At 42.8% G+C, this 19,847-nt stretch overlaps 3 protein-coding genes and 1 non-coding gene across 4 annotated transcripts; 3 read left to right on the top strand and 1 right to left on the bottom strand.

The window, feature by feature from the left end:
- The first annotated feature begins 135 nt into the window (after window positions 1-135).
- LOC143374923 (UBX domain-containing protein 4) lies at window positions 136-3,205 on the top strand. Its single transcript, XM_076823476.1, has 7 exons — window positions 136-472; window positions 665-799; window positions 870-1,291; window positions 1,366-1,638; window positions 1,728-2,036; window positions 2,122-2,357; window positions 2,440-3,205. Exons 1-7 carry the CDS (start codon window positions 391-393, stop codon window positions 2,576-2,578), a joined length of 1,596 nt encoding a protein of 531 aa, XP_076679591.1. The 5' UTR covers window positions 136-390; the 3' UTR covers window positions 2,579-3,205.
- Window positions 3,206-4,551: 1,346 nt separating this feature from the next.
- On the top strand, window positions 4,552-12,445 carry LOC143374649 (uncharacterized). The gene is made up of 5 exons (XM_076822932.1): window positions 4,552-5,356; window positions 5,435-5,557; window positions 9,579-9,805; window positions 11,822-11,958; window positions 12,027-12,445. The coding sequence occupies exons 1-5, from the start codon at window positions 5,182-5,184 to the stop codon at window positions 12,238-12,240; spliced, it is 876 nt and encodes a 291-aa protein (XP_076679047.1). The 5' UTR covers window positions 4,552-5,181; the 3' UTR covers window positions 12,241-12,445.
- On the top strand, window positions 11,570-11,642 carry Trnam-cau (transfer RNA methionine (anticodon CAU)). Its single transcript has one exon. It is a non-coding gene; the product is annotated as a tRNA-Met (tRNA).
- Window positions 12,446-12,581: 136 nt separating the features above from the next.
- On the bottom strand, window positions 12,582-14,454 carry Cych (cyclin H). The gene is made up of 6 exons (XM_076822931.1): window positions 14,318-14,454; window positions 13,750-13,974; window positions 13,506-13,679; window positions 13,211-13,436; window positions 13,015-13,126; window positions 12,582-12,917 (listed from the first exon to the last, which is right to left on the bottom strand). Exons 1-6 carry the CDS (start codon window positions 14,432-14,434, stop codon window positions 12,776-12,778), a joined length of 996 nt encoding a protein of 331 aa, XP_076679046.1. The 5' UTR covers window positions 14,435-14,454; the 3' UTR covers window positions 12,582-12,775.
- Between the last annotated feature and the right edge of the window lie 5,393 nt (window positions 14,455-19,847).

The following is a 19,847-nucleotide window of genomic DNA, read 5'->3' as shown; positions in this document are numbered from 1 at the left end:
GGGCAGACTTATAATCAGCGAGAACTTTATTGATTTAACAGGGGAACTTATCTTCCATTGGCGAAGAAGAAATTAGGATATAAGCATATAACACTGATTTGTATTTCATTATGATCAAAGTTGTATATTTGGAGAGGAATATAGACGATACTCTAACAATTTGAGTTATTATTTAGCCGGTTAACCGAAGTGAAAGCAAACTGAGTACAGTTAGTGCGCTCGTCGTAGTGTTTCATTGATATAGCCCATAAATCACCTACCCAAACCTTACACCGATTTTGAAACGTCAAGTCCTACAGAAAATTTCTAGTGATTTAACTACTTTTTCGTTACGTCATTATCAATTGATAGTACAATAAAACACGGAGCATTTCTAATTTCATAAAAAAAATGAAGTGGTTTGAGGGTAGCATCAATGAAGCAGTGGCAGCATCAAAATCTAAAAAAGCAATTTTTGTTGTTTTTGTTGAAGGTATATTTGTGGTCATAGGTTAAACTATTGTTCAATCTGCTATTTCAATTTTTTTTTCCTTAAACACTAATTACATCTGTGATCAGAACTACATTTACCCAACTCCACTTGTCCTTACACCTGTTTTTGACAATTGTGCTTTGTGCGTTTCATTAATGGCACTGGTCACATGGCATTACTATCTCTTTATAGGAAAGGATGACACCTCAGTGCAAGTTGCTGAAGCAATTAATTCAACAGAAGTTTCTTGTCGCTTGGAACAAGAAGATTTTGTAGCAATTCGGTTGGAAAGTGGGTCTGAAACCTATAGGTTCTTTGCCCAGATTTGTATCCTTTTCTGTCGTGTATTAGTAATTATTCACTGAAATTTGGTATCTTCCTAAATTTCTTTGATAAGATCAATTGGTGCCTGTGCCATCTCTGTTCTTCATTGGTCAAAATGGCGTACCATTGGAGATTGTTGCTGGCAGTACAACAGCGGCTGATTTACTTAATAAACTTGATCTAGTTCTAACAAAAGCTAGAACAAATAAAAATTCTTCTACCAATTTGATAGACGCAGAGAAAAACGATATTGCTGCTTGCAGTACCGACAATAATCCTGATGCGAATACCAGTGTAGAACTTGAAAGCGGTAGCGCATCAACGTCAAATACAGAAGTGTCATTACCACAGACACCGGTAGAAGCTGAAAGTAAGGATTCAATTGCAGATGATACAAAGGTAGAACCTTCTACCAGTTTGAAAAATACCGAAGCACCAAAACCAAGCGATGAGACACCTACAAAGGAGGCACCTACCAAAGAATTGACACAAGAAGTATGTTTACAGGATAATCTTTTTAGAATCAGATAACATTACAGGGAAACTATTTAACCACTGTATAACTTCAGGAGAAAATAAAAAGAGCACAACAGTTGATAGAGTTGCAACGAAAGCAACGTGTAGAGGAAGAAGAGCGCAAGGAGAAGGAGAGGGAATTGGAGCGGCGTAAAGTTGGTCGTGATGTGCAAAAGAGCAAACAGAAGCAGCAGGATTTAGAAATAAAACAGGCTCACGAGGAGAGACTGAGAGAAAAAGCTGCCGATGCAGCAGCTAGAGAAAAGGTTAGGCAGCAAATTGCTCAGGATAAGTTGGAGAGGAAACAAAAAGAACTAGCTCTGCAGGTTTGTATGCATTATTTTTAATAAAAAAAAAACAATCAATAGGATTAGACTTTTCACGTATCAAGAACATACATTTTTTCTGAGTCTAGCAACAAAAGCAGCAACAACAGGATCCATCCGTGCTGAAACCATCTGTGATCATGACTAGTGCCACCACTGTAACTCGAATTCAGTTTAGACTGCCATCGGGCAATCCCCATTTGGGACAGTTTGAACCGACAAGCACCTTACGTGAATTACGTACTTACATTGCTCAAAACATTGAGTTACCTTTCCGCCAGTTTACAATATCTACTTCCTTCCCTAGAAAGGACTTGACAAATGAAGAGGATGGTAAAACCCTTTTGGAATTGCAGCTAGTCCCTACTGCTGTTATTCTAATTCTGCCACTGAAAAATGTGAGTGATGTTGATACCTTGAAAACATACACCACTTACTCGTCCTATTAGCAAGATATTTATTCTGCTGATCCTATGATTTTAGTGCAATGCTCCAACAGCTGTAACGACGACACAAAATGCTGGTTTCTTGTCATGGTTCGTTTGGTCTCTGTTCTCGCCTATCCTAGGTGTTTACAATTACGTGGTAGGTTATTTCTCGGGAAGTCCACGCCCAAACACTCAGAGACAGCAAAGCAACCCGGATGAAAACAGGGACACGGCGACTACGCCTGATGGAACGTTCATACCGAATCTCCAAAATGTTGGTAATTCGTCAGGGTAGGTTCGACACTTACGCGGATATTTTGAATGAATAAATTAGAAATACAATGTTGATTGAAACGCTATTTGTGATATTCAGTCTGGTCAGAAGATACTTGGGTAATCCAGGGGGGACAACCACTATCAAAACGGACGGTAATATACGTAGACTGCACTCCGGTGGGGAAGACAATGATGAAAATAACACTTGGAACGGTAATTCAACGCAACAAATGTAGTTCAGCATAGATCAATTACGTTCCAATTAACACAGTTATTTTATTAAACGGGATTATACACATGCAACAGATACACCACTTTATTTCGAGATATATTTTGTTAAAGTTCTACTTCATCCGGTTCTAATACACCGAAATCGGCTGTCGCGTTTTACGATGTAATCGCGGCAATAAATTTCAGTAGATCAGAACGGTTTCTTTAAGGAAGAAGTATACGTTATAATTTCGCTTCTTATAATTTCATTATCAACTGTTAAATTGATAATTGATTGTAATAAGTTACCAGTGATATACGGACCAAACGCAGTCATCTCACTGCGTAGCGATAAGCCTATATAGCGAAAATAAATTTCCAATATACATATACACCCCGATATCTGTAGCACGAGTGTCAGGTTTATCGAACTTTCTAAGTTAATTTATGTTTATAGATACTTTTACAGAAAATTATTTTATTATATTATCCTAATCAAAGCTATTATTGTATATTTTCGGATGGTAACAAGAGTTGCATTGAGTGTAGGAAATATAGTACGTTTTATTTTATGATAAAAAGCTGAACCCACTGAACAGAAAGTCTATATTCTGTTAACGTATAAATAAAGATAAACAAAAAATTTACACAAATTCTGATTCATGTTTCATTCTACCCTCCTGAAGATGTATGGAGATACTGGTGGTATTCTTTAAGTGGCGTCTAGTTAATGACGCCAAGCATAGAGTAAAATGATACACGATGGTTTATTACAACGGTGAGAACACGGAAACCCGACGTGAAATTTTTCGTCTGACGAAACATGACGCCAAAAATATGTTCAAGGCGAGGAAAAACGTCAAGGAAGTGTCTCAATCGCCTTGTTCTGTGGTCGACACGTTCAGAGGAACCGATAATTTACACCCTTCCTAGCCACGGAGCTGTCGATCGTGGCGCCAATTAAGCGTAAAATTAACAAACATTTTGGCCGACTTGTTCCCTCGAGGGTTTCAGCTTTCTGGCAATATATTGCAGAACCTGCTAGAGGAGTGTCGTGCGAGTAACGTGATCTCACAGACACACCTACTAGTCCTTTCGACAACTGGCCCGCTGTGCTTGAATTTTACTCCACTATATTTGAAAACGTAGAAGCGAGCTCCATTTTACTTCCGTTTTAATTGAACTAACCTTATGTCTGAATGGGGAAAATAGAATTGGTCATAAATCCAGCGTGACGCGCATAAATAAGTTTTAATTAAGTTCGGTCAGCCGCGGAATCGCCGCCACTAATATTTCTAGCTCTGATCTACACGGAAGAATCGCGACTTGGCTGCGAGAGCTTTGGAACAAATTTCCACAGTGTATTTTGCTGGTTCGCATAATCGCAGCCAAGTTCCACATCTGTCAACAGTTCTTGTATCACTCTATCATCCCTATCATCGTCGCGTTAATACGCGCGATTGTGCGTCTAATAATCTCATTAAACTTACGACCGCCTGCGCGCCCCCTCGGTAATATACCTGACAGACTTGTCCCATTGTACGCTTTTATACGAATCCATAGGAATCCAAACGATGCAGACTGTTGGCTAGGATCTAATAATACATCACAGCCATTCAGTTTTTCATCTTGTTCAACGAGTGTGGCGCAAACATACGAATCGTTGCAAACAATACTTTTATTAATAAATCACACATTCCGAGCGTATCTCCTATGAATTGTATATTCCAGTATTTATTGTAGGCAGGATATCATTCCATTATAAATGCATCGACAAAATATTCGACCAATCGTAATTGCTAAGCGGAGATTGGAGCAGTCAGGATTTGGAGTTAGCGTTGAATTTTATAAGTTCCGTGCGCAACGGATTGTAAATTGATTTCGAATCGCGGCCGGCCGCTGTCAAGACAATTATTAAATAGCGTTTCATGGCGGTGACAGAAATTTATGGATACCTCATTACCACCGTTTAGTGACTGCTACCGTCGCGCTGTACGAGATCATTAGGGGCTCCTTCAAGAAACGCACGTGCTTGCCAAGAACCGCCCAATGTAACTTGGGATTGGATGAACATAAGATGACGTCGTGAGCACGTGGCTTTTCGACACCGCCTCGTAGAACGAAGAATTTGACTTGGGTGCCAAAAAAAATATTGTTGGACATCGCGAGCAACCCCGGCAAACAGTCGCTGGTTTCAACTCTAATCCCGCGAACGGATCGCAGGGTGTCTATCAAACTCCCGGATCGATTTCGTATCTCCACCTTCGCGAGCCGCAAGAAGATTACACTTTTTAAACAACAACAGTCGAGGTTTCGCCGATTCCCCATAAAGGGAACTCGGGCTCCACGATCCGGGCAGGTAGTGTTTGTGATGCAACAGTGATAAGCGGGGTGAAAAGCGTGCAGTGAATTGTAAAGGTTCGAGTCTTGCAGGAGTGTATTTTGAAGGAGAAAGTAGTGCGGACAAATTGACAAGATCATTTCAATAATTGCGTTTTCTAAGAGCACAGATACGCATCTTTAAAGTGTTGAGGAAGATATCGTCCGATTCGTTGTACGATCAGAATACTGAATGGTGATAAGATCCTAGATGATAGCGGCAAGCATTTAAAAGCGGAGTGAATTTAGGATGTCGGAAGAACGCGCGAAAACATCGGAATCGACCAAGGAAACGACCGAATTAGTGGAAAGTCCGAAAGTATGCTCGTTCAGTATCGAAAGCCTTTTAGCGCCAAGCAAGAAGACCGCTGAAGATGAGAGGCGCATACCCATTCACGCTGAAGTGTATTTACACGGCCATGAATGTAAGTACGCGCGTTAGACAAAATGGATTTTCATTGGCGAACGAAGTAATTAAAGGTTGGGGGTTTCGTTTCAAATAGCAAGTGATTCGGAGGGACGGAAGCTGGTAGCGCCAGATTCCTCTGTGTCCATGGCAGAAGAAATCGAGTTCGACGATTCTGATATGGTGTGTTCCACCTCACCCGAACCGGAAATGTGCTACGGTAAGCAGAATTGAACGTATGAAATCTGTAAGAAATCGTGAGAACATCGATAAGAATAACAAGCCTCGAATAACCAGTTCATAAAGTAACTTCTCGCGAAGAAAGTCTGTAGCCATCGGGGTAAAAGAAACAGAATGCTGTTTGTCGTGTTATTAAATTTAACAGCAGGCAATATTTTGCAAGATTAAGTGATATGAGTGAAATTATACAAGTGTGTCACACTTGTGTTTGTCTTGTAAAGTACTCGGCTAATAAGGGTACATCGACCGAAAATTCGAGGACAAAGACAACCAGAGACGTTTTCACTCGACAACGACGAACGATAAAGTTATTCCAGATGAAAGATTACTATCAAGACAGTGTGCGCTATCTGTCGTATGTTTGCATTTCTTTAAGTCATTATTGAAAGTGACTCAACCAAAATATTACACGAACCGTTTAAGCATAAGCATTCTTTTAGCACGCTAATCTGATAATAAACACGAATGATAATACGAAATGTATCACTAACTAAATTCTGCAAGCGTACTTGATAAGGCATTTCACAAAATCGGAAACGATGTGCGTCCGCGGACAAAGAACGGTGGCAGGAGTATTCCAGTGTCGACATAGAGCTGAAGGTAACATTGTATCTTCCAACCTCACGGTTATTACACAGTATGTAATAAAGGCTAATTGTTTCCACTTTATTCGGATATTGTTACCGGCGTGAAAGGGAGTAATTGTTACAGAATCCACACGTTTCCCCCGCGCGGTAACGAATTCGTAAGTTTGCGCGGAGGACCGTTGCCCGTGAGTTTGATCCATTACTTCCTGCAGGGTCCACGCCCACTCAATGTTCCTGCTTCTCGTCCACTATTTATCTGTCTCCTGCTAATTCTGCCATGGAAATGCAGCAAAGTGTGCCTCCGCGCGGTACCAAGCGGTACAGAATGAAAAAGGACACCGATGACTGCAAACCATCCTGTGGCAACTTAGCGTCGCGACGCCCGATTGTAGTCCTCGAATCCTAATTCCACTTCAAATGCATTTCGAGAGTAATTTGCATTCGGTGTTGCTTCTTGAAGAGTGCCAATAACTCAATACAGGATGTCTGACTGAGAAGCATTGTACCTATGCCACGGTGGCAGGACGGTCTCGCGATGAACGGGCAACTATCGACGCCTTGACGCAATTCATTTCCGTTTCATCGACGAGAGTTTAAGTTTCCCGACGACTAATTTCCACCATGGACCCTCGAGCCGCGTGATTTACACAGCGTAATGGTCGCCGCGATAAATTCGAGATCTAAGGAAAGGACAATTCTCGTTTGCGCGGTGCGCTCGGACTGAGATATGTGGGACGTCGGGTCCAACTACAAAGCCGTCAACGTGACGCGTAAATCTTTTGCGAGGGACGAGTAAAGTCGTCCGAAAGATGCTCTCCTTTTAAACGAGTTCACCTTCCTGATCTCTAATGAGCCGTTTGTTTCGCACGCGATCGCATTTAATACGTACATCAACTTTCACCCCTATCCCGCGTTAAATAAATTCAAACAACACCGTCGTACACAGTAGTTACATGTGCATGAAATGTGCGCTAATCAAAATCGCTCCTCTCGCTATCGATTCTGTTGAACAGTGTCTCATCCCTTGATCGCAAGAATCCCACAACAGTTTATTTCAAGATGCAGATCCGTTCAGTCTTTTTATTCCTCGACATTAAAATACGACGAGGTTCGTTGAAGTCTCTAAATTCTAGCGCGTTCTCCGTAACCACTGATTCTGCGGAACCCTCCAATTTCCGATCTAAATAAGTATCCATGTCAATGCGCATAGTGTCGCGTGTGCAGACATCCCTGCCAACTGTTCTCCATGAAGCGAGCATAAATCTTATGGTCAGTGTTGTGACAATTCGAATATTATACCAGTGTTAATATTCGTGTGTAGCAGGGAAATTGATTAAAGGTAATAAAGAAGAAACCAGCCGACGAACTGATTCAATGAGCTTGGGAAGGCTATCCTAGATCATAACAAAAGGCCTAGCCATCTGTCTATCTCGGTGCACCGGTTGACCAATCGACGCGGCTCGTGCACGAATTAATTATCCCGCTGGTTGGCCGCGAGCGTGAAATCGTGCAACGCCGAACGAATGAAAATTAGCCACGCTTTATCGCGCATTTCTACTCGTGCTCGCGCCATTCATCACCGAATAATTAGGAGACAAGTTCACCGCGGCTTGCGGCAATTAGGTAAACTAGAGGGCGTGGTGTTCTATTTCGGCTACGCTCGCGGTGCTCCATCCCGTCGACTTTCCGCGCCGCGCTCCTCCTGGCGTTTTAGGCTCCCTTTTTGCACCGGGGTTGCCTTCCACACGCCTACCCCTTTCTTCCTTCTTCGCGGAGCTCGTTCGTCAATGCAACCGAGTCAGAAACCCGACGACAAATGAGCCGCGCCAGAGAACAGCACCCTCCGAAAATATTTTCCTCTTCCGTTCGCGAGAAACGTTTCCGGCAAAGAATGTCGCGCCGATGCGGCGGAGATCCTGGCTACGACTTTTGTAGAAGAAAAAAAGGAACCTCGTCCATTAGAATCCCGCTATTTCCATCGGGGAAAATAGGGGGCGTGCGATTTTATTGCGATGTTAGTTGGAAGATGAATGGTGGCAAGGAAGGTGACATTGCGGATTGTGTTCTGCGTTGAGGAACGCTTTACATTGGAACGTGAGCACGTGCAACTTGTAGAATAATCTGATATTATTATCTACACATCGGATATTTAGGCTCCGGAGTTGGAATCTTTCCTGAATTTACACGTGCACAGGCGTGCACGTCGCACGCACGACTCGAGGTTCACGTCGAGTGAATTAGAGGCGGTACGGTTTTAGCCGACGACTCGGTAGTACGGGCTGAAGAGAAGTCTCGAAAAACGCGCGAGAAACGCGACAATTACGTCGCCATCTGACAATTAGTAGCCGGTAAACGACACTCCGCGGCACAGGCTACCACGTCGCGAATACTTTTTTCAGGATATTTATTACCCCTGCAACCGCAAGGGTCGCCCCGACGCGATTCATTCTCCTCGCGGACAAGGAAGCTTCGAGCATCGATTTATTGATGCTAAAATAACCAACTGATCTTCAGGTTTGATTGACCCGACCCTCTTCGAGTTGCTCGACTCAACCATTCAATTTCGTAGAGACAAGTTTATACATATTTTCATTTTCCATTCTAAATTGGGCCGCTGAAGGTGATAAAATGGGTGCACCGAATGCTCGCCTTATGAACACGGATGGTATCGCTGCGTCGGGTGTATCGTTTTTTCTTTCAAAGGAGAGTAGCAGAAGACATATATTCAGTAGCGGGGCGTCGTGGTGCCACGGTTTTTCGTCGGATGACGAATGGGCAGATAATTAGAAGATGATCCCCGCTGCTTAGAGCGCGGTCCTGTTGCCAGTCGACTAAAAGAGACCCCGAAGACATTCCTCATGGTCGAGGCGCGACGTCTTGTAGGGCCGGCTTGTAAGCCGGGGATAAATATAAATATAAACAACTTCGACGGGCAAAAAGTTGCCGAGATTGATGAGGAAGAGAATTTTCCGGGGGTAATTGGGCCTCGACACCCTTGATCTGAACGGGTTGCTGTTTGCATTGCTCACGGTCGGTCTCATTTAAAAGCAATTAGAACGAAAACAGAGCCGTCGCACGGTGTATGTAGAAAACACGCTCGCGATTAATGATAGGCCTTTGTCGCCGTGTCGGTTGTGTTTCAATCTAGCTCCGCTCATTCCCGATCAAACACCGAATACAATGTTACGGTTTATAATTTGCCGTGGCTCCGGTTTAATCTCTCGTGACACGCGTGTTATTAGAGCTCATTTAATTACGACGCGTTTTCATTCCATTTAATAGCGCCGCAGCAACACGGCCCGGCGTCACGCAATTATTCGATAATTACACGATAAGGAAACGTTGTTTAATTATCATTCTTGACTGATGGCCGATAGGCGCACGAGAGTTATCTTTTCCGCGGCTGTGTTACAGAAGCGTGTACCAGCAGCAGCGGCGCCAATTCCACGACAGGTGCGGATAGAGACGTTCAAGAAAAAAATGGCAGCACGATTAGCGATGACGAAAGAAAGAAGAGACCGCGGACGGCGTTCACAGCCGCGCAAATTAAGTCGTTGGAGGCGGAATTCGAGAGGAACAAATACCTGAGCGTGGCGAAGAGATTGCAGCTCAGCAAGAGTCTGAAGCTGACCGAGACGCAGGTACAGATTATTCACATCATTATTCAACCTAAACTGATCATCTGACGGGTAACGGTATTGTTACCCCCGACGGAAGAATTACCTCATTACCTTTCATAATAATGAGAAGATCTAGTCTGAGATTCCTCTGTAAGATTAAGGGGAAACATGTCCCGCGGAAGTCACTTCGAACAAGATGCAGCGCGCACGATAAATTGCGATAACGTCTACGACTTCCGCAGGCATCGCCACCTGAAATAGTTTAAGTTCCCTGTAGCCTAAGTTCCCGAGTTCCTCAAAATCAACTGGCCTCTGAATTATGGCTCCGAGGGCCACCATATGTGTAGGCGCCACGATGTGGCGCCATGGGGGAGGGTAGCCTTTTACAACCAATTAGCACTTATACGCCCTTTCGTTCTCGCGGACACAGCGCGACAAGAGAGCAAAACCACTGGCTTCTTCCTTTCGTGGAAATCTTTAATTAATCATCGGGCGTACATATTGTGTTCTACTTGGAAATTCAATCCTTTTTTGTCGCTACCAGCTACGCACCCGTGTTGCATGCCTCTGCGCGCAGTTTTTATACGTTTTCGTCGGTTTCTAATATTACTCCGGCAGTTGCGCCGCGAGATTTCAACTGGGAAGATTTACGTGATCTTCGTGTTAACTGCGCAAAGTTGTAAAGTAGATTAAGCCGATTACATAATTCTCTCCCGTTTACTTTGTACCGGGAGCCTTGGCTCGAGGGCTGCCACGCTCTAAACTAATTAATTTACGGTAACGCCCCAGATATTTCGCGTTCTGTTTGGTTGCAATCGCCCCCGTTCGCACTGTTGCGGGCCGCAGTAATTGCCAGAACGGTAGAAATATCGCGCGGCAACCGCGAACGAGGCAGATAATTATCCCCGCGATCATGGCAAAAGGGAGGACGATCAGACGACGGATCAGAGGGAAGAAGGAGACGTGTCGTGCCGCAGACATAAATGTCACAATATTTCTCGCAGTTAACGAGCCAGCTCCGGGCTGGTCCCCTTCTTCTCTTGGTCTTTCCTCCATATTCCTCCTTACGTTCCAGCGTGCCATAAGAACGGAACACGTCCCGGACGGCGGATGCTTCGAGGCGACGGACCGGAGAGGCGTCGATTTTTTAATTAGGATATATTACCGCTCCAATGCTCTGAATCCGGTTCGCGCGCGTTCCCCTCAGAAAATTCTGACATCATTTTTTCCCTCAAGTCCCATCACGTGTTCGTTTTCTTTTCTCTGTGACGGTTTAAGGCTTAAGCGACGTGTTTGATCCTCTTCCATGCGAAACGGTTGAATTCGTCTTCCTTTGTGATCTACCATACTGTAAGGGTAATATGGGATTTCGCCTGTCTTTCGATGTGTTCTCAAACGGTCGTCGACGAGGGTCTTAAAAAAGAGAAAGCTCGATCTGGCACATGGAGGTGTCATAAACCAAAATCCTATCTGGGGACTGTGACGGGGCCTAAACAAGGGAGGCTTGAGGCGACCCCGTTGCCGAGGGGCATTCTTGAATGTATCGTCGACGATGCATCGTTGTTTTTCGTGAAATATAGTGGTTCAAAATGATATATTCGATTTTCATTCTTTATACTAAGTCCTCTTTCAATACTGTCGACGGTTTAACGGAATTTTGGAAATTGTCCAACGCAAAAGGTGGTGAAACATACAATATTTTTAACAGTTCTTGGCACATAATTTTCGAAAACAACAATTTGCAGCCCTTCCTATTGAGAAGCATCGTTTGAGAACTTCTCGAACGCCTCGGTAGCGCAGAAGGCAGCGCGTAAGTCTCATAATCTTAAGGTCGTGAGTTCGATCCTCACCCGGGGCATATTTTTTTTTGATTTAATGATAGGTTTGTCTTAAAATTTTATACCTATAAGTACTACGACTTATCGGGTCTAATCAATCATTCTTTTTCTCAAAATCCTCCACATTCCCAATAATATCATGCCAAATGGCATCCACCATTACATTTCTGATTAAAATCCTTTGTTTTTTAATTTTCAGATTAAAATTTGGTTCCAAAACAGGCGCACTAAATGGAAAAGGAAGTACACTAACGATGTGGAGTTACTGGCACAACAGTATTACTCCAGTTTGGGGATTCCCGCACCACGACCCATCTTTGTGGGAGATCGTTTATGGTAAGTACCTCGTTTTGTTTTACGCTCACGAATGTTTCCTTTAATTTATGAGCAAGATTGTTGTGCAGGTTCTTTAACTACCCGGGACAACCGCAACCAGGAGCGCCGATCTTTCCACAGCATTTAACGACAGTCCCTATACCCCCTGCCTTGCCCATGGTCCAACCATTGCCAAGTAACTTGTCGATGGGCCAACAGACATCGATCTTTCAAAATATACCCACGAACAACCCGACATATCATTTGAGTCAGCGATTGGACTTCAGGCACCAGGACTCTTAAGTATAAGGGGAAGGGTAGTGTTCGAATTAAGTAAAACCTAAGAGTCTATGTGGTCAATATCAATGATGGTACACGATTGAATCACGAAAAATTGAGATCACGTGTGATATAGTATATTTTTGAAAGCTTTAGCTGTAGTACTTTGTATCGTAATTTATATGTGACAGTGTTTCCAACCATTGACAATGGAATTCGATTTAAATATCAAGTTTGATATTACGTGAAGAAAAATCGCCCTAAATATTGCGACAGAAGCAGTGCGAATATTTTCATTTGCATTTATTACGACGAGAAACAGTATACATGGTATATAATTTTTTCAACAAGAATCCCCTGCTGTTAATGGAGAAACTGAACAAATATATTTTCGTCTCCGAATAATACGAAGATTACTTAGAAATAATATTTTAAACCTTTCTTACATACTACCATAAAAAACAATCCAATAAATTATATATTACCTGTAGAATGGCACAAAATCAGGGTATAGTGATACTTATTACACAGTTTTTTTTTATGAAACATGAAATATTTATTAAAGTGCAGATGGAGACAGAACTTTGCTGACTCCTAATATCTTTTCATCATTGGCTGCTTGGTCCTGTATAATTTTAGCATACTTCTCATTGTCCTGCAAATCTTCTTCGTCCAACATTTCTTGCATTCTTTGTTTATAGCTGTAATCCCATAATGTACGTAATCCAGTAAAATTAAACGCTAAATCACCCACACCATCAACACTTAACGCTAGGTACAGCTACCCAGTGTACTTACATATCACTGTCAGGATTATTTTCCTGATTTCTACATTTTTCCAATTTCTTTTCCAAAGCCCTTACCACTTCCCTCGAAGGAGGTTCTACGCATTTAGCCATAGACCTTATTTCTATAATACATATTTTTCATTCTAGTAACGACGCATTACCAGAAATAATCTTAAGTACAATATGCAGAAAGATGGTATATTTACTTCTTACTGCTTCAATTATACACCCCAAATGTTCCTTTGAGAACAATATATCGGTCACATAATTATCCAGATTAGCAGAAGCTCTGGATGCAGCATGCAATGTTGCAGCTAGCGCAACTTGGCTCGGAGCGTAAAGTAAAACACTGTCCGTTAAGAAAACCCTTTCCAAAAATTCATCTATGTACGGCCTTAGCCTTTCTGGATTCTCCAAAGAACTATATCTTGTCTAAAAATGTGTCAGTTGATTTTATCCGCAAAGTGATTTAGCGCTGGTAGAATGACTTCGACGATATACCTTAATGTCTATCATCAATCCCTCTACAGGTCTAAACGGATTGTGAACTGTTAAATTGTAATTCAACTGCTGCATAAGAAGCAACTCGTTGTTAAGTATAATATCGGACGCCTTTTCCCTATCCCCTTTAATATTGGCGACAAACTGATATATGGAAACATTGAATTCCTCTACCTAAAATAAATCCCCGTGACAAGAATGGGACACCATGCGCGTTCCATGAAGAAAGCCAAAGTATAATTACTTTGCAAGACAAGTAGACGCACGTGACTAAAATCTCTTTCGGATGATAGTCCATGACGCTGTTCCTCAGATAGAACCTCTTAAAATAATGCAACGCAGTCGCTACTGTAGCGCGTGGCATCGGAGGGCTAAACCGACGACAGAAGTCTCTCAATTGCAACTCGTAAAAGCGAAGCAATGTGCGCTCCTCTGTGTGAGAAAGAAAATACTCCTCCCTTTCCTCTTGCTTTTGAAAATATATTTTTTACGTTAGAATCATCATCCCTGACCAGACAACACATTCGCATTCACAACAATAAGCATTGTAATACACAAACATCGCGATAAACAGTGCATAACATTATATAAGAGATAGCGACAGAAAAAAAGTAACGAAAGTATCGGCAAGTTCGATTTAAAAAGATTCACCTTATCGATAGAGCTAAATATATATATAACCTATAAAATTCCATAGTGTTTAAACAAAACATTGATTTATATTTTCAAAAATGCAATGCACAATAAGAGACAGGTTAAAAGAAGAACGTGTGAAACAAAAACAACAATTTGTAAAGCATGGACTGACTTACCGTCATATTCGCGCCATGTCTTTCGATAAACTCAGCATTCGTTTTTTCTCTAAGGACTGTCAAGTCATTCTCGTCGCTAAACATCCAATACTTTTCCTGCGAACTCTGCGGGAACATCTTCCTTTCGCTTTTCGACAAGTGAGCTGGGAAACCCTTAACTTGGTGACATTAAATTTGGCAATCCACGTGTTGCGACTTGACGCGGTAAAAACAAGTGATGTCGTGGTTCACGACTGCATCCAAACGCAACGTTTGCACCATCGGACTGAAGAGGGCAGCATTGGGAGCTGTTTCGGTGCAACTTCAGGTCGATACTTTGTAAGCTGCACGGTGAACGCGTCGCTTCGTTTCGTCGCAGGGAAAGTTTTGTTTTGTGCAGCAAAGAGGAAAATATCAAAGTAAATTCGATCCTCTCCTGCTTCCAAGAGGCAATAGTAGACGATGAACATTCAGGTATATTCTTTCAAACGGAAATGGTATTTTAGTATGTCTTTTCATGCACATGCCCAAGTACGCAATTTGGTCTATGCAGGAAACGGTTAGGATGCTTCGATATATCGAATGAATGCTTTTTCGCGCGGGATAATAGTACGTAAATATTCATGTAACGTACGATTCGCGAGGAATAGTAATGAGTAACGAACATTTGACGTAATAATATTGCATTCTATTAAAATATTTTTATTTTTTACTTTTAAAGGCTCGGAATCTCAAACGCAATAGCGAAAGAAAGACATGTATGTAACACGTTTAAGAATCACATATTTTTACCTGACATATTCTTATTTGCCATGTCTGCATCATATTTTTTACAGAAAATACTATAACTTGCTCTTCGGTCGTATGCTATTAGCATCTAATGGTGAAGAAAATATTGTCATGTTAAAATTAGGAATTGACAATGCACAGGGGTTAGAGTTGTCTCTGAGGTAATTTTATAATTTGTTCATTGAACGTGTAATGTTCTTGAATAATATTTGAGAATGTTAATGCTCGAAAGGTACTGCCACATAAGTACGTAACATGAATACAATACAAGTTTTCTGTGTGGTAATATTATCAATTATGCAGAATGCCTCATGTAAAATCTTGTAACATGTTTCTGTTGAAAGTAGTAGGGATATCGATGAAGTTTTTTCTTGGTTTTAATGGTATACTATAACATTTTATGTGATATGTGCAAAGCGAAACCCCATCTTCATGAATGATAGGTGATATAAATATTTGCATATTCAAGGAGACCTCATATAATTTGACGGGGTTTACTTGAAACATTTTTTTGTGGCTCGCACAGTTAGAGTTATGGTAAAATATATTTTTCACAAAGGACACTTGCAAACAGTGGCAGGACATGCTAGGACCACTGCTTTGTGGAATGAAATTCATTGTATTAAATATTCAGAGTATTATTATTCACTTTTGACTTGAAATATTTTGTCAAGTGGCAAAGATGTTTGTCAAAAAATCGATATTCTCTTGTTGGGGACGCAAGGGGGTCTCGTTACCCGAGAACGTAAGATCATGAAAGTAAACAGAGGAAGTTTTCGGTAAAAGGGATCGTATTTTCTGGTAACATGATTGTACGTGCCAGTAATAAACAAGATCGGCGAATGGTTGATAGAGGGTCAGAGGTGGGGGTCCAATTTTAATATGTACGCCCCCGCAAGCGGTTGCACGTCGGATCTGAGGGGGCGTTCCTACGACCCTTTGTCAACCGACGACGCCGCTGCATCTTATCACGATCAAGGCTTGGGATCTCCCATTCTGCTCTTCCACCTCGTTCAGCCCTCGAGGCCATCCCGGTGCTGCCGCTTGTTCAAGCAAAGACGTTGCCTCGACGTCTCGGTGGCTATAACTTTCTACTTTTTGCACGTTGATTTATGCTTCTTTATGCTACGCGACGATACGTCGCCGTGTGGTACAGTGGATCTCTTAAAATTTAGCGAAGCATCTGCATCCCGTATCTCGGTGATCTCAGATCCGAGATAAACGAGCCGCCACGAAATTTCTATCTCCCTGAATTGAATTCTTACATAAATAATGATACGCAAAGTTATACCGTACGATAGACTTTCGCTAATCAATGTGCGATGAATAATGGTGCTAATGGTCACTACGGCAGACGCTCGATGATTAGCAAGATCTTATTTGCACGTCTAAATCCCGCTCGAGCGGTTTAATTTCCGACGAGATCCACGTCGAGAAACGATATGGCAGCCGAAAGTGAAGTACATCCGCCATTAATCTAATATTGCGGTTGCCGCCGCCCTCGACTTTGCGTGCTACACCCTTCCGCGTTGAAGCTTGCTCCCTTCGTACAAATACAAACACCAGCACATCGATTTTGTGGACACGGGTGTGTACACGAACGCGAGACGCTTCCGTGCGGGGGTGTTCGTACGGACACCGAGAGAAGGAGAGCCAATCAGTTCTGTTTGCTGGTAACGATAATGCAAAATCAATGTCTGGCATGGCGTACGAGGTGTGACGGACAAAGTGGATTACCTTCGCACCCTCCTACCTCAATGGTTCACCGCAATCAAGACGAACTTTCTATCGGATAGCAGTTGCTTCTGCAAATTACTTGGGACAGGGACAAAGTTCAAGCGACCAAGCAGGAAGATGCTAGAGGGCCTCCAAGTATCTCCTCAAATACAGAAGTATTTCGTCACGAATGCAAAAGCATTGTATACATATGTATGAGTTGTTTTTTTTCATATGCGTGACCCACTGTATCGCATGACCGTTAGCTCGCCGTGGTATCGTTGTCGGTTAACCCGCAAAAAGCGGTATCACGCCCGCTTCTAACACTCGACGTCTGATCGCCGAGGTACCTGACACGCAAGCCTTCGGCGATCGAAACCTCGTGTGTTGTTCGTCACGACGGACGTACTGTTTGCATATTATATGAAGTTGGTGGTCACAACTCTCCCTTTTCTCACCAAAGAGTGGCCTTTATTTGGCCGACAATGCCTCAGGAGTAGTGTGGCATCAATCACAACATGATCTCTCCAGACACAATGCAGTGTGCCCGTTGTTTTTCCGATAAATTAGATGAATTTACATACCGAACGTATAAATACGTAACAGAGGAGCAATATAGCGCAACCGTAACCTATTCTAATGAGCGTTTCAACGTCATAGCTTATGAAGAAGATAACGAGCATCTAATTACGTTGAAGCATACTGTAAACAAGCCCAGTATTCAGAAAACCAATATATTTAGATTACTGTAATTATTTAATGCACCCTCAGATTCGTGTTAACAGACAGTATATCACTGCCTTCCGTACACAGCGTACATTATCTACTATCGGATGTCCCGAGATAATGTGCGTTCACTAGTCTGTGAAATGATTATATACATCGTGTATACGAAACTAAATTTACCGGAGACGTCGTTACGTAACAAATCATAAATCTCGCGGTCAGCGAGCGCACATAGGTGGAAAATCGAGGCACATGGGCTTGCTGCAATTGGTTGTGCGTTTGTGCATCACGTACACATCCGTAAACATCGTACGTAACACAGCCTGATTCTTGTCCACGACCCGTGGACCCGGCATTATGTTCACCGATGATGTCCCGTCATAAGAGTCATGGTGTTTAACTGAGATCACTACAATTTATCAAGGCTGCTGTAGGCACCATGCCATTCTAAAGGCTCGCAATGGGAAACAGTTTCATTTGGTCGAACCTCTAACCGAATTGACGTAGCGTGCATCTTGTTTTGCTGCCGGGGTCTTCCTGGTTCTCGCCAATAAACTATTAACCAATAAACAAGGAACTCGACTGCAAGAGGAGAGTCACGATCGTAATTTGCCAGATAAATATGTGAATAGAAAGCAGGGGGAAAGGAGAAGTTGTGGAACGAATCGTCCGACGGCAAGCAACCACAGGCAGCTTGTTTTTTCACGAATATTAAATCGCGATGTGAAATTATGATTCGCGCCACGAAACAGAGTTCGAGATGTATACCGAGATATGTATCGATGTGATCGCGCGAACGGAACACTGCTCCTGAACCAATTACCTTTCAAGTATCCACAACGACACATTTTGCGCTCCAGGCACCGAAGATGCAAATAACAGTGCCCGATCGACATCGGGTGCAATGACAGTGCTCGATCAACAATATGCGTAGGTATTGATGTATAGGTAATACTTACAGGCGAATCATTAATTCATCGTTGGTCTTAATTATACACCAATGATGCTAACAAACAGTGCGCCTTCGCGCAAAAACTCAGCAGAGTTTCTCCTTGCCCCTTTTCACTTTGCGCAATGATTGATTTGGGAAATCGTTGACGAAACGAGCGACGAAGGAAGTTGAGCATTATTAAATAGTAAAGGTGGAATGCAGTAAGTTGAACGAAGCAAACGAAACGGACGAGGCGGATGAAAAGGAAGAGAGCCACGAAGACGGCTGTTTGACTGCAACCTTCGCCCCCGGCGGGACCGCGGTCGGCGAAACACGCGTTGAACAATAAGGAGCATCGGTGAAGAAGAGGAACGGTGGAAAACGAAGGAGAAAGTAACACAGAAAGAAAGAGCAAGGCAACGCTCGGTTGTGTACGGTATAATTACAGAGGGCAGAGCAGTGGCTAGACCCACTGCAGCAACTTATCGTTGCCCAAGGCGCCAGCATACTCGAAATCGGCGGGGCTTGATCCTGTTGCGACTTGGTCCTAATTCGTATTCGTGCCCCGGGTGTAACAGATAGTATGTGCCTCGAAAAACGGCGGAAGGACTGCCAGGAATCTCCTATGCTACGCCCTTCTCCGTATCTGCTGGTTTCTTCTTATCTCATTTTAGCAATGCAAATCCCGATGCCTGACGGTAATCCACATGTTCTGTGATTCTGACGGAACATCCGACGAACACGTTCCGCGTTGCATGTAAAATGACATGCATGCTTCTGATTTATTGCGTCAACAGCCGATGGTAGGTGTAAGCCACTTCTCTTACGTTGGCCGACGAGATCCCGAAGTATGATATTAATTGATACTTCAGTTTCTCTGGAAACGTAGGTAGACTTATCGCAATCTTATTTTCGCTCTTAATACGAGAGGAGTAGCGATCCCGAATCCTTTAATTTCGGTCAGCCGCAGCCACCGATAATTACTGACTATAATCAGGGGGCGAGTCCATGTGACGCAATTTAATGAAACGTACCATAGCGCTTCGGAACACCCCTGCGAACGAGGCGTGTGCATTAAGATCAATGCATATCTAGCCGGTTGTATACACGTTGGACGCATTAACGTGGATGTAACCAAGAAAACTGAACCATACTGTTTAAACTAATTGACTATCAACCAACAGTTCTACCGAACGGTACATAAGAAATTACAGGCGCGTTAGGGTGTACTAGAGATATTAACTAATTTGAGGAGGAAAGAATCCCTCACTGTTCACGAAGATAGGCAACGAGGACTAATTAGGTATTTGGAATGGATTCGTGCGAGATATACAGTGTGCACGAAGGATTATTTCTGCAGCATTGAGATGGAGCAGTCTAAATATTTAG

Source organism: Andrena cerasifolii, chromosome 11 (assembly GCF_050908995.1).
Source record: "Andrena cerasifolii isolate SP2316 chromosome 11, iyAndCera1_principal, whole genome shotgun sequence".
Taxonomy (NCBI): domain Eukaryota; kingdom Metazoa; phylum Arthropoda; class Insecta; order Hymenoptera; family Andrenidae; genus Andrena; species Andrena cerasifolii.
Note: the sequence above shows the minus strand (reverse complement) of the source record. Positions and strands in the feature narration are given on the sequence as shown.

Coding starts and splice junctions, on each gene's coding strand:
- LOC143374923 (XM_076823476.1), top strand. CDS start 391: ATGAAGTGGTTTGAGGGTAGCATCAATGAAGCAGTGGCAGCATCAAAA. Junction 800..869: donor TAGGTTCTTTGCCCAGATTT/GTATCCTTTTCT, acceptor TTCTTTGATAAG/ATCAATTGGTGCCTGTGCCA. Junction 1,639..1,727: donor AAAAAGAACTAGCTCTGCAG/GTTTGTATGCAT, acceptor TTCTGAGTCTAG/CAACAAAAGCAGCAACAACA.
- LOC143374649 (XM_076822932.1), top strand. CDS start 5,182: ATGTCGGAAGAACGCGCGAAAACATCGGAATCGACCAAGGAAACGACC. Junction 5,357..5,434: donor GTATTTACACGGCCATGAAT/GTAAGTACGCGC, acceptor CGTTTCAAATAG/CAAGTGATTCGGAGGGACGG. Junction 9,806..11,821: donor TGAAGCTGACCGAGACGCAG/GTACAGATTATT, acceptor TTTAATTTTCAG/ATTAAAATTTGGTTCCAAAA.
- Cych (XM_076822931.1), bottom strand. CDS start 14,434: ATGTTCCCGCAGAGTTCGCAGGAAAAGTATTGGATGTTTAGCGACGAG. Junction 13,437..13,505: donor GATTGATGATAGACATTAAG/GTATATCGTCGA, acceptor ACACATTTTTAG/ACAAGATATAGTTCTTTGGA. Junction 13,127..13,210: donor TATAATTGAAGCAGTAAGAA/GTAAATATACCA, acceptor TATGTATTATAG/AAATAAGGTCTATGGCTAAA.